The following is an 11,782-nucleotide window of genomic DNA, read 5'->3' as shown; positions in this document are numbered from 1 at the left end:
AACCTCAACCGTATTAAAGAATCACCTTCACTTTTAAATTGAACTTTTTCTTGGGTTTTTATTTTGGATTTTGGTCGACTTGTTGCCTATGCCCATGACCAGGTATACTATATGTATAAACATGTAGGCTTGCTTGTAGTTGTTTTAATTTTAAGAGTCACGGCATAATGCTACTCCGCCTATTTACTTAGTGCTCCGAGACCACGCGAAGTTTTCGATTGACAAATTGGCACTTGCCGTGCTAATTACACATTGGCGCGATTGTGAGTCGGAAGGAGAGATTTGCAGTTATAATTGCGATTTGTAAGTTGGTTACATATTCACACGAATCTCGCGACTGGGTTGAAGTATTTTTGACAACCGCCTAGTGTTTGCTGTCGAACACTCTATAATTATTGTTTAATTAATAAAAAGCACTCAGATGAAAACATCTTTAGTAGAAACACACTATAATTAAATTTTCGTGATTAAAAAAAATGACCCACAGGGAATCCTAGACGCAAATTTTTACTTTAAAACCCAGTTCTGTAGAAAATCACATACATTTCGAAAAAGGTGTTTAGAAAATCTCCTGAATTATATTCCTCTCTGTAGATATTGAATTTTGAAACTGTAAATATAAAGTTTTTGTACCAGAAAGTAAAACCATCCTAAGCTTAGCGCAAACCTATTAAGAAATTTGTTCTAACTCCACTGTTCTATATCCACAAATTTAGTTCATTTCGTATTCGAACAACTGTTATTCAACGATGTCTTGACATTTAATGAAAAACAATTATGGTTAATGCCCCGACCGCATTCACGAAATACAACAAACACGTTCGTTATTAGTCGATATGGGTGTAATTAATGCGTCATATTCATTGTCACCTGAGACGACAATTAAATATTAATATCTGGTCCGTACGACTTTTTGACAGTTTGGACATCTCAAAGACATTAAGAATGCTAAGTTTTAAACAGGGAACTTTCACGAAGTATATATAAATGAAGTGTTCAATAGAATTTGAGACATCTTAGACATTGCGCTTGTTGCGAGTGATTGTCAATAAAGAATATCGTTTCTATTAGAACTTAAGTAGTTATAAAATGCACGCCTTAAACTCTCTTCTCGCAACACTATTGTGGTTCGGTTTTCTGTCAAACGTCATCTGGGCGCAAAAGGAGCTGAGACGTGATGAAACCGTAAGTGGAAACTGAGTATATTTAGAGTCTTGATTAAATGCTATTATATTGTTCTAGTATCCGCCACCGGAGCTGTTGAAGGCACTACAACCGGTTCACGACTCCTGTGTTGCCAAGATCGGAGTAACAGAAGGTATGCATAAGAGTAAATTACGATTTCCTTACAGCATTTATGAAAAATTTTGGAAAATTATTGCAATGAAAAGAGTTTATTTTGCTAATAGAAACATTTTTGTTTTTTCCCAGAGGCCATAAAGGAGTTCAGTGATGGTGATGTACACGAAGACGAGCTGCTGAAGTGTTATATGTATTGTGTGTTTGAAGAAACGGATGTTCTGCATGAGGACGGTGAAGTGCATTTGGAGAAGATACTGGACAGTTTGCCAGAGTCAATGCATGTTATAGCTTTGCATATGGGCAAGAAATGTTTGTACCCGAAGGGTGACAATAAATGCGAACGCGCGTTTTGGTTGCATCGCTGCTGGAAGGAAGCGGATCCAAAGGTGATTTATCATAAAATATAATTATATAATTGAATGACTGATTTCAATTTCATTTACAGCATTACTTCTTGATCTAAATATGCGTTTGATAAAAGTTTGACACCCCGCTTCGTTCAAGGCCTTTCTTTTGATATAGTATAAGTTGACTAATTGCGTATATTCGCGAGCGCTCGAGTCTTTATTGTAGTTTTTTTTTATTTTTTTTATGATTTTGAAATATAGCATTGACGAACATTCCAAAAATGAATGATTTCTTCGACTTACTTATTTGAGATAATCTCATCAATTATAAGAGCTTTTGATCCGAATATGTAAATATTAATTTAAGGGGTCTAGTGAAAAGTAAATCAATATTTTGGAGATAATTCATTAAGTCATAGGATCCCTCATCCTTATTGACACAAACTGGGACTGTAGGCAGTTCATCAACAAAAGCAATCGAAGAAGGGAAGGAAGACGTAGTAATCACTTGGTGCTAGGTCCGGACTCTAAGGTGGATGTATAAGCACCTCCCAACTAAGCTTTTGGATCTTCTGGCGAGTGACTATCGATGTGTGAGGCTTGGCGTTGGTACAAAATTTACCTTCCATATGGCAAATTTGTTACTTCTGAGCGTTTGCTTCCTTCAGGTGATCGAATAATTGACGGTAAGGGCGGAATTCAGAGTTTGGTCCTAGGGGAGCAGATCATATTTGTGTTCCTCATTTACGTACAATCGCATATTTCGATCTGAATCTGAAAGAATTGATTTTAACTTCAAGTCTGATAAAAACATGTAAACTTTAGCTCTCTCCATTTAAAAAAGTTCCGCAGTAGTCATTAATGCTCCTCATTCTGATTTCCCCAAATGTGTTCAATTTGAAATTGCTCATATTTATTTCACAGTTATTTCACGTTAAATTATGTTCGATGAAAGAATATTATATTGTTATCTAGTTATACATTATTGGAATAAGAGCAAAAGCTCGTCTATACCTCATGCCACCATTACATACTGCAATACTAGCTATTTATGACCTAATATCGTTCGGTAATTGTGTGATTGAAAAATAGCGTCAATGTATTCATTATCGGTGTACACAATGCCATTACCAGGTGCTGACGTCGTTTAGCTGGTGTCAGTGAGTTGGAAATTGCAAACGGGGAATTGCAATTCGCAAATGCGAAATGTTTTACGGAAACTCAATATATGTAATTACACCGATGTAGGGATGCACCGTGCCGAATGCATTTGCGACTGAACACGTGTGTTGTTGTATACATATGTGAGTATATTCAAGTGCATATGTGTGCATAATAGTGTTTAATTTAACGCATCGATGGGCAGCATCAGTGTCAGTGATTATTCACATTCAGCGATCGGCAGCGGAATTGGCTGTGCGGCTGCTATGACTGCCCTGGTGCAAGTCATATAATTAAGCGACTGTCGCAGCGGCGGGCGGCAGCTAATAATTACAACTAACATATAAACACTCTATTCGAATGGCTGACTTGACAGCACATTTCTCTAATGAATCGATGCGCTCGATGCTGGCGAATTACAAGACTTGCGTGATACCTGATGCCATACGACACTACCATTACCTCTACTTTAATCGATTGTAGTAGCAATACTATTAAGATAATTTTAATTTCTTTCAGTGCTAACAATGAGCAAATGAAATATAAAAAATAAAAATCATAAAAAATATTTTTATCATTCTATTTCAAGTATAATTTGAACACTAAATGCGATTACTTCAGATTACTTGATTGATTACATGTGTTCGCTAGCATTTGTATGACATTCGATATAAATAAATTTGAAATATTATCAACACACACTCTCTTGATGTGTTGAAACTGGCGCGAATTACTCAACAACAACAAAAACAGCAATGTATACACTTAATCGCATGCATTACTTTCGGCTGCTATGGTGCTTTGCTCCCTGACTGCGGCGCATGCTGTCGCTGCCTCCCACTAAATAATTAAAGCCGCAATACAAGTTGTTTACTCTAAGTGCATAAAACCCTGCCAGAGCATGATATTGAATTTTACAATTGCTGGCTCGACTCGTATTTGTATGCACCACGCCCACACAATAACACATGTTTAACATGCCAGATTCGCCAATTGCCCGCCCACTATCACACACACACACACACTTACACATGAATCTGTTGCGATGCATGTGAGTGTGTGTGTGTTTTTCATTTGGAGCTGCTGCTCTTAACATTTGTATGTGTTTTAAGCCGAAGCTGTGATGGCGTGTAAATGCAGTTATTCATAGGGTCTCCACCCACTATCGTGTCGCCGTCAGTCATTTGATGACAGACATTTACAAACGCATTTATTTACTTTTAACAGCTCAATTATTAAATACCCCACCAATAGTACTTTGCAATGCATTTGGAAGAAAAAAGCCCTATAAATCACTGTTATGCGATTCTAAATTCTAAATGGCTGTTTTAAGAGGGGGTGGTCCATGTGAAAGCCTAAAAATCGGTAATTTTTTAAAGGTAATGAAATAATTTTATTGTTTTAAGCTTTAGCAACATTTTGTTTAATCTGTCTCGAGATGTTTTCCATTTTTTCCTTTCAAAATGGCGGTTCAGGATAATTTTTTGTCTGCTGCCTTCGACGCAAGGTCCCAAATTGCTCTATTCTTCACTCATCAACCATTGATCTGAAACAAAACTTGATGTGCTTTTTAAGAGCATATTCAAGGAAATGATAAATCTATAAATAGTAAAAAAAGGTTTAAAATCCAATATAAAATAATAATACAATCAAAATTTAGATCTATTTTTATACTCTCGCAACAAAAGTTGCTAAGAGAGTATTATAGTTTTGTTCACCTAACGGTTATTTGTAAGTCATAAAACTAAAAATAAAAATTGAGATATCTTAACGAAACTTGGAACTCGTATTCCTTGGCACCCTGAGGAGGTTGCTTTCGAAAATGGGCGAAATCGGACCATTGTCACGCCCACAAAATGGCGAAAACCGAAAACACATAAAGTGCCATAACTAAGCCATAAATAAAGTTATGAAAATAAAATTTGGAACATAGGATCGTATTAAGCAGGGGCACATTTGGATGTAATTTTTTTGGAAAAGTGGGCGTGACCCCGCCCTCAAATAAGTTTCTTGTATATAACTCGCAAACCAATAAAGCTATATAAACCAAACTTTCTGCAGTCGTTTCTTTTAGCCGTTTCCTTATACAGTCTAAAAATGAAATACAAAGGTTAGGTTTAAAATGACTAAAAGTGGGTTAACTCACTAAAGAGAAACGTCAGAAACACTAAATTTTACAGAAGAATTAGCAGAAGGAAGCTGCACTCAGATTTTTTTACAAAATGAAAAATGGGCGTGGCATATCCCACTTATGGGTCAAAAACCATATCTCAGGAACTACTCGACCGATTTCAATGAAATTCGGTATAAAATACTTTCTTGACACCCTGATGACACATGGGAAAAATGGATGAAATCGGTTCATAACCACGACAACTTCCCATATAACTCAATTTTGATTTCCATCTGATTCCTTCACTTTATAATGTATACATAAGGAACCAATGAAGATAGCGGAATAAAACTTTACACAAATAGTACATATCATCTCTGGCTTCACTTGAGAAAAAATTGTCGAAAACGGACTATGACTTTTCAAGGCCCCTGTTATCGAACATGTTGAACTCCGCGTCTAAGGGTAAATTTTAACTGAAAATATGGATAAATCTCTCTGATTGAAAAATTATTAAAATCGGATAATAACATCTCCTAGCTCCCATATACCTAATTATAGGCTTTTCAAAAATATGGTGGGCTTTAATCTGCATATATGTATTGATTAATATGTGAGATATCTTAGCGAAATTAAGTGAGTGTATAGCATTGGACATAGTGTACCTTGCTGGTGAAAATGAATGAAATCGGTTCAGGAATTTCCTCAGCCCTCATACACTATATAGGACGATTTTCGTTATTCTATTAAACTTTGTGCCGAATTTATAGGTAAATTTGGGTGTTATCTTAATAAAATTTCTTCAATAAATTGCGAGAGTATAAAATGTTCGGTTGTACCCGAACTTAGCCTTTCCTTACTTGTTTATTATTATGAATGCAAATTATCTGAAATATTAGTTTTATCCTTACAATGGTAATGCAGAGTCTTCATCAAATTTCATATAAATCTGCCACTAACTTTTTACTTACTACACGAGCAGTTGTATAAATGAATAAATGGTCTACAATAGTCTATCTTGCCAACCCCTGAGATTTTGTGCTCCACTTACTCAGAACATACTCATATGAAGTGATTCCAGATATGAACGGTATAAACTTTACAAATATTTTTGGATTTTTTTTTTGACAACGAGGGTGTAAGTCCGTAATGGAGTCAGATAAATTACACGTTTCGCTCAAAAACTGCATGCAATGCTACAAAAACAAAAGCTTCAATAGCGAGCAGTGTAAAAAATGCATTTGGCCGTAGAGAAATATGCGAAACAAAAACAAAAACAAAAGGCACACAAATAAATGGATTGCCGTGTAAACAGTCAATTTTCGTAGCTAAGCAAATATAGATGTGCTGAATTAATGCACATGCAAATCAAACAACACGACGCACACAGACCCGAGCATGCCCCAGTCCATATAAAAGTGGCGACCGCAGAGCAAAAAACTCAATTCCGTTTGTGGTTGTGTGGCGGTGAAAACTGGAACACTTAGCAAGTCGAAACAATTTCGCATTTATTTAACAATTTGTTGTTTTAGCGTAATTTTAGATTTTTGTGCTTTTTTTCGTTTTGTTGTGTTTCGTGGCAGGACTTTAAAAAATATTTTTATTTAATTATTATCGTGTTTAAACAGCGCGCGCTGTGTTGGTGTTGTTGTTCTTGTTTTTGTTTTCGCTTCAAAGTGATTGACATTGTTAGCGCCGCGTTATTGTTATTGTGTGGACGGACGAACGCTTTGCTCGCGCCGCTTTTGTTTGCGCTGTTTCAATTACCGCAACAACAACAACAACAACACGAATGTGAAACATTTGACGCAGCCTTTGTCCTTTGCTTGTATTTGCCGAAATAGGAAATAAAATAATTACTTTTGTTATTGATTTCTATTTAAATTTCCGGCAACATTTGCTTTTCGCTGGAACAACAACAATAACAACAATCAGTGTGTGCACGGCGCGTGGGCCTCGTGCGGGGAAGGAGTGTGGGAGGGGAAGCTGTATGGCTTTTTTTTGGCGGTCGCGCATGCGTGATTATTGGTCGTGGTTTAGCATCAAACGCTCCTGCACTCCGAAATATTTTCATTTCCGGCGAAACAACAACAATGCAGTGAAAGCAAAAAAATTTAGTAAAAGTGCAGAGAACGAAAGTACACGCGCCAGGGGGGTGGGGTGCATTAGATGTTTTAATTCTTTGAGAAAACAAGTATTTCCATGTTCTCAATTGAGTGTGAAAACAAAGCGCGCACAATAGAAAAGGTCGCGGCCAAGTGCTCTTAGAAATGTCGAAAAAGAACCGAGGGTTGTCATCAAGGAAAAATAGGAATCGTTGTGTAGATCAGCTAATGCCACTCATTGCTGACAGCAGAATTTTTCTTATTTTTGTTGTAATTTTTTATTTCACATTTTAGCGTTTTAGAATATAGAAATTTTCTTTCTTTCATACCGACCGACACATCAAAACAATACAAACGTAACCTGAAATCCAACAATAACAAATCCAAACCATTGCAATCACAAATAGCCAGAGCGGTCAGAAGTTTGAATAGCGAAACGCACACAAAGCTTCAGCAGAAAACCTCCACGGAAACGGAACTAAAATGGTTTTGAATGGCATTTTGCGCGGTCAGGCGTTGAGCGCATTCTTAATTGTCGCTCTGGCGTCATCGCTGACTCTGGTGCACGTGCGGGCACAGGAACCGCGACGTGACGACAAAGTAAGAAATACAAAACTTTTGTTAAAGATTTCAAAATTTAGATTTTGGTTATTATTTTTTAATTCCGTTCTTTGAATTGTGGAAAAATATGACAGAGTTTAAACTAAGGCTTTAAAAATGATTTCATTATATTATATTATAGTGGCCGCCGCCAGCCGTCCTAAAAATGGCGAAAATATTCCACGATATATGCGTTGAAAAAACTGGCGTGTCAGAGGGTGAGTAGAAATATTCTAAAGCAAAGAAACATCCAAATTCATTCATCCATAAATTCATATCTCCCCCGCCTTACTCTCTTCCAGAGGCCATTAAGGAGTTCAGCGATGGCCAAATACACGAAGACGAGGCGCTCAAGTGCTACATGAACTGTTTGTTCCATGAAATCGACGTGGTGGACGATAACGGCGATGTGCATCTGGAAACCCTCTTCAACACTGTACCGGGTACCGTACGCAACCAGCTGATAAATATGGCGAAAGAGTGTGAGCATCCTGAAGGAGACACGTTGTGTCACAAAGCATGGTGGTTCCATCAATGCTGGAAGAAGGCCGATCCAGTGGTAGGTTGCACTCTTGGAACACTTATTTGTTCATCATTAGTAATAATATTTGTTGTTTCAGCACTACTTCCTACCATAGAGGTTTCTACATCTTTATCAGCTTTAACTATTAGTTTGATCTCGATTTCAAATGCGTATTGACTAAACGATTTGCAGAAAAAATGGTTGCTTGGAGTTATATAACATTTTGTAGTCTTTTTCATTTGTTTTAGCGGAATTTTAGTTTTATTAAAGCATTACAGAAAATCTCAAACCGTTGAAGGTAAAATAGATCTTGACTATCTAATGGCCGGACTTAAGATTAAGATTTGAGAGATGAAGGAAGTGAAAAACAAGAAAAACGAAATTGTGGAGATTTAGGAGAGAGTGATACCAATATTGAATTAATGATTTTATTTCAAATATTTTGCCAAGGTATATCTCCGAAATCTTTGTCAAACTACTTCATTGTAATATTTCGTTGATATTATCAATGGTCAAGCGGTGTATATGTTTTTCGAATCGGAACTTGAGAAACAAAGGATCGATTGGAACGCTATTGTGAATGACCAATATGCAATCAATCCATTACTTGTGTTCCGAACTGTCCCTAATACATATTGGTAGCCTCAACAAATTTGTGAAAGGCGCTTTCTCGGCTCTTGAGAGTATATTGCACCAATTTAGAGGAGTTTCCGGTACCACAGGATCTCTTGTGGATTTGTCAAAGGGAATATACCGTATAACCTAACCTAAACTAACCTATTTGTGTTTCATGGATTATATGAAATGAAAAATTTAAGTTTTTGCCCATAAAAAACCCATGCGAGATTAACTGCGACAGAATTGCCGCCGAAAAATATATTTTTATTTAAAGGTATAAAGAAGAAAGAATGGCAGATTTTAGGACAAAATATGTATAGATTAGTGAAAGCCGCACATTTGCGCCAGAAATATGCCGGAAAATAAGTATTAGCCACGAATTTTGGCTGCCGAATAAAAATGTACGCCGACGGTCGCATTGTAAACAAAGCATATCTTCAGCAGAGCAGTCGCTTCAAAGCCCCGTCCCGCAGCGGCCAACGGAGTTTCACCAGACGCCCCAACTTGCTGCGGCCACATGCTGTGCATGAAAATTGTTGCTACTGCTGTTGTTGCTGTAGCCGGTATCGCGCGCATTGGATTTAGGCGCTTGTCGTTGCACAGCGTCGAGGACGAAGCCGAACCTCCGCCGCCTGCGACCGCATTTCAACGCGCGTTTACAAGCAAATGATTTATGCGTTCCCAACAAGCGATAATAATATGTTGCCACATTTTATTTTACTGCGTTCGCTGTGTGCTCACCGCCGCGTTTGCATTTCATACAGTTCTCTTTTTTGCTTTTATCTCCTTTTTTGGTGAAATGTTGTTTTGGCTTCATTCTGCTCGTACATCTGCTATCTGCCGCGTATTGGCATTCTAATATTTGGCATTTAGACGCCGTCGTGCAGTGGCAGCCACGGCAATAACAATAACAATAAAAATATTTGCAAGATTGTTGACGTCGGCGGCGACAGCGACAGCGTAGCTATTAGAATCCCACTAAGCGCACCAGCTGTGCTGGTCACCCCTGCGTTTTTGGGACCGCTCCCTTTTAGTGTCGGCGCCTGCTGAGCGTGGTGAGTCCGCCGGTGTACTAACACATACATTTGGTTTACATATGGTTGTGGCTCAGAGAGTATGGAAAGCCAAAAAACTGTAGCAAATTTTAGTTTAAATAAAATACGCAGATTAACTGTTGCGGCGTTCAAAAATGACTGCTTTAAAAGCTGAAATATTTTTTAAAAATGTGAAATATTTTTTCTAATTTTTCATAAATGGAACGAAAATATTTTCTTTCGAAAATGTTATATTATACACATTTGCTGAATTAAGTGGCTTTTATACACACACACACATTTCAACAACCTTACGCACACATCCCCTTCCAGCGCAGTTTATCGGTCCGCCTGCGAGCTTTGTGTTTCGGTTGTTCACACCTGGAAAATCCCCTTTCAGTAGCGTTATGAGCGCTGGTAATAAAATGTCGGTGGCGACATTAAAGTAAACCAGAAGCGACAAGCGAAAAGCAGCTAATGCATCCACAAATTGCCACAACAACAACACAAACACCAACAACACCATAATGGGGTAACAGCATGTGAGTAAAAGTGCTGGCAACAAAAGCAAAGAAAACTGTAAACATTAGCAATAATATACAAGGCCACAAGCAGTCACACACACACACTCATACGCGGGAATATAGCAACAATTTAGTCACCTACAACAACCAACCAACCAAGCAGCTTATGCTTTCGTATAAATTGTAATAACATTTTTCATTTTGCGGTTTAGATTGAAACAACATTTTTTTGTTGTTTGTTTTGTTGTTTTCTCGTTATACATTTTCAGTTGTTTGTACTCCGAGACATACATACACACGCTTGCATTAAATGGCTGTTCGGAACGCAAAGTAATAATCAAGGAAGCATTTCACTCCAATTCTCACTATTCACCGTTGTTTATGCCACATGCTGCCTTGAACTCAATCTCGCTCTTCTTCTTCTTTTTCTTCATTCGAGTTTCTAAAGACCCGCAGGTTGTGTGCTCTGCTTAATCTATAGGGATATTCTCGGGTAATTAGACTAAAATAAAGTAGTGCTGCATCAGTCTTAATAGAATAATCAACAAGTAAGAGAGGGATGAGTTCGGGTGGAACTGAAACGAATTTATTTATTTTATTTTATGACTCATATATATTCGGAATAAAATCTACTAGAATAACGAAAACCATTATATACAGTCTATGGGGACTGGGGTAATTCCCGGACCGATTCCTAGACCATACTTTCACTATATAGCTCACGTAAAACCGATGTTTTCGGTAAAAAATTATCCATAAGCACTGAGGTCTTAATGTTAGATATCTGAGCACTTGAAAAGTTATAGTCCGATTTGAACAATTATTGGATAAGCGATACTAGACCTCCAACATGGTATTAGTTTTATTCATATATCTTCATGGCTTCCTGATTTATATATTGCAAAGTGAAGGACTCAGATTGCGTTCAAAATTCTGTTAGGCGAATAGTAGGCGTGGTTGTAAACCGATTTCGCCGATTTGTGCAAAATCTTGCGAGACTATAACATATCCAAGCTAGTCTTATAAATATTCTGTAATTACTTTTGATTTGATACAGTTAACTTTTCATATGCTTTCTAGCTTCTTTACACAAATCTTCGAAATAGTAATAATGCAAATTCATCTTTAAATTTGTGTTTTTCATTACTGTTGTTTGCTTTTCCAACTAATCAACTTAAAATATATTAAACATTATTTCATTCAGCAGCGTCTGCATTTCTTTGGCTTACAAAGGGAAACTCATAAAAAATCCCATCATGAAAAATCACAAAAATTAAAGAAGGGAAATGGAAAGAGCAAATTTATTAAAAATGCGAAATATGGAAAGTGCCATAACTGTCAATGCATAATACAATAACAACAAGTTCTTAATTAAGTTAAGAAGACCAGAGACCAAAGGACGACAAACAATGCGGCGCCGCGGCCTTTAGGCGCACAAACAGCACATTGCGCTGA

General features: G+C 37.3%; 2 protein-coding genes across 9 annotated transcripts; both read left to right on the top strand.

Moving 5' to 3' along the window:
* Positions 1 to 931: 931 nt before the first annotated feature.
* LOC105218029 (general odorant-binding protein 83a) lies at positions 932 to 1,935 on the top strand. 2 transcript variants are annotated; one of them, XM_011193360.3, is made up of 4 exons: positions 933 to 1,185; positions 1,243 to 1,318; positions 1,432 to 1,688; positions 1,748 to 1,935. In XM_011193360.3, the coding sequence occupies exons 1-4, from the start codon at positions 1,090 to 1,092 to the stop codon at positions 1,763 to 1,765; spliced, it is 447 nt and encodes a 148-aa protein (XP_011191662.1). In that variant the 5' UTR covers positions 933 to 1,089; the 3' UTR covers positions 1,766 to 1,935. The 2 variants fall into 2 exon arrangements, with proteins under 2 accessions (XP_028901212.1, XP_011191662.1); XM_029045379.2 differs by lacking the exon at positions 1,748 to 1,935 and having other exon boundaries at positions 932 to 1,185; positions 1,432 to 1,709.
* A 4,353-nt stretch (positions 1,936 to 6,288) lies between these two features.
* Pbprp3_0 (pheromone-binding protein-related protein 6) lies at positions 6,289 to 8,457 on the top strand. 7 transcript variants are annotated; one of them, XM_029044980.2, is made up of 5 exons: positions 6,289 to 6,413; positions 7,436 to 7,628; positions 7,771 to 7,846; positions 7,931 to 8,187; positions 8,249 to 8,457. In XM_029044980.2, the coding sequence occupies exons 2-5, from the start codon at positions 7,512 to 7,514 to the stop codon at positions 8,264 to 8,266; spliced, it is 468 nt and encodes a 155-aa protein (XP_028900813.2). In that variant the 5' UTR covers positions 6,289 to 6,413; positions 7,436 to 7,511; the 3' UTR covers positions 8,267 to 8,457. The 7 variants fall into 7 exon arrangements, with proteins under 7 accessions (XP_028900813.2, XP_054082026.1, XP_011191644.2 ...); XM_054226051.1 differs by having other exon boundaries at positions 6,290 to 6,413; positions 7,440 to 7,628; XM_011193342.3 differs by having other exon boundaries at positions 6,292 to 6,456.
* The last annotated feature ends 3,325 nt before the right edge of the window (positions 8,458 to 11,782 follow it).

Source organism: Zeugodacus cucurbitae, chromosome 2 (genome assembly GCF_028554725.1).
Source record: "Zeugodacus cucurbitae isolate PBARC_wt_2022May chromosome 2, idZeuCucr1.2, whole genome shotgun sequence".
In the NCBI taxonomy this organism is placed as follows: domain Eukaryota; kingdom Metazoa; phylum Arthropoda; class Insecta; order Diptera; family Tephritidae; genus Zeugodacus; species Zeugodacus cucurbitae.
This window is presented reverse-complemented; position numbering and strand designations above follow the sequence as displayed.

Excerpts from the sequence above, each read along its gene's own strand:
- Pbprp3_0 (XM_029044980.2), top strand. The coding sequence starts at position 7,512 with ATGGTTTTGAATGGCATTTTGCGCGGTCAGGCGTTGAGCGCATTCTTA. Across the intron at positions 7,629-7,770 it reads AACCGCGACGTGACGACAAA|TGGCCGCCGCCAGCCGTCCT; the intron begins GTAAGAAATACA and ends ATTATATTATAG. Across the intron at positions 7,847-7,930 it reads AAAAACTGGCGTGTCAGAGG|AGGCCATTAAGGAGTTCAGC; the intron begins GTGAGTAGAAAT and ends ACTCTCTTCCAG.
- LOC105218029 (XM_029045379.2), top strand. The coding sequence starts at position 1,090 with ATGCACGCCTTAAACTCTCTTCTCGCAACACTATTGTGGTTCGGTTTT. Across the intron at positions 1,186-1,242 it reads AGCTGAGACGTGATGAAACC|TATCCGCCACCGGAGCTGTT; the intron begins GTAAGTGGAAAC and ends ATATTGTTCTAG. Across the intron at positions 1,319-1,431 it reads CAAGATCGGAGTAACAGAAG|AGGCCATAAAGGAGTTCAGT; the intron begins GTATGCATAAGA and ends GTTTTTTCCCAG.